At 33.6% G+C, this 1,062-nt stretch overlaps 1 protein-coding gene across 2 annotated transcripts in view; it reads left to right on the forward strand.

Annotated features, from left to right (window-relative positions):
• MYL1 (myosin light chain 1) overlaps positions 1–1,062 on the forward strand; it is a 23,631-nt gene extending 22,569 nt beyond the window's left edge. Inside the window, exons 6-7 of one of the 2 annotated variants that reach the window (XM_003784980.1) lie at positions 117–159; positions 738–1,062. In XM_003784980.1, the coding sequence (XP_003785028.1) occupies positions 117–145 (29 nt within the window). In that variant the 3' untranslated portion in view covers positions 146–159; positions 738–1,062. The remainder of the gene's footprint in view (positions 1–116; positions 160–737) is intronic. The other variant, XM_003784981.2, reaches the window with a different exon arrangement.

The following is a 1,062-nucleotide window of genomic DNA, read 5'->3' on the forward strand; positions in this document are numbered from 1 at the left end:
AAAACGAACTCTACTGCTATAGGTAAGAGTAATTAGGATTGAGCTAAATTTCTAAACCTCTCATTTATTAAATTTGACTGTTATCTAACTCTAAACTGTCTGTTTTGCCCCTACAGCTTTTGTTAAGCATATCATGTCTGTCTAAATGGAGCATTCAAGGTATATACCTGTTCCCTCTTTAATATATAACACTTTATTGATACTGTGTTTTTAAAAAGTTAACAGCTTCACTTTTTTGGTGTAGATATAATTAATATTTGTTCCTAATTAAGAGCTATTTATATCAACCATAAAGCATTAACATCTTGAGATAAGTTATTTAGAAATAGAGCATTTTGTTTAGACAAAAACATATGAGGCATTTCCGTCCCTCTGTAAACTCCATCTATCTTTCTGACTATTCTGCAATTATGCAGTGGAGACTCACCAAACCAGAGACTAGTTCATTAATTTTGTTGTAACATAACACTGATAAAAGCATGAACCTAAGTTTTTTGAAGAACTAATGTACTTTTTAACAGTTACTGCTCTGCAAAACCATGTTGTAAAGAAATTTTGGGAAATCCCAAATTCGAGCACTTGGGATAGGTTCTTACAAGTAGGAAATGGTTTGCCTAGTAAGTAAGTGCTGGTTCATTTCGTGCTTTTTCTTCTTTTGCATTTTACATTCTCTCCTCAAGTTTCCTTTCTTAAAAGATGTGATCAATACCTAATGCCTTTTCCCTTTTCCTTTACAGAACAAGCATTGTTTAAGAAGACTGGCTGGAAGCCTATTTTAATCACATCCATGACTGTCCAGATCTGTTTACCAGCATTTAGAAAAACAAACAATCTGGACTGTTCGAGACAGAAGGACTCCCTGAATTTTCATTTATATTGAGTTTTTCTCTGAATTGTATTCATACCACGCAAACCAAGTGTCTGCTGCTCTAGACAAGAAGAATAAAATATTGACAACGTCAAATCCAAATCCAAGCACCACTCTTTATTATCTACCATGGGTCAACAAACACCCTTCAAATCACTAATCAATAAATGCTTTTTGTCAGTCTGGAATATTCA

Source organism: Otolemur garnettii, unplaced genomic scaffold (assembly GCF_000181295.1).
Source record: "Otolemur garnettii isolate 467f Iridium unplaced genomic scaffold, OtoGar3 scaffold00013, whole genome shotgun sequence".
Taxonomy (NCBI): domain Eukaryota; kingdom Metazoa; phylum Chordata; class Mammalia; order Primates; family Galagidae; genus Otolemur; species Otolemur garnettii.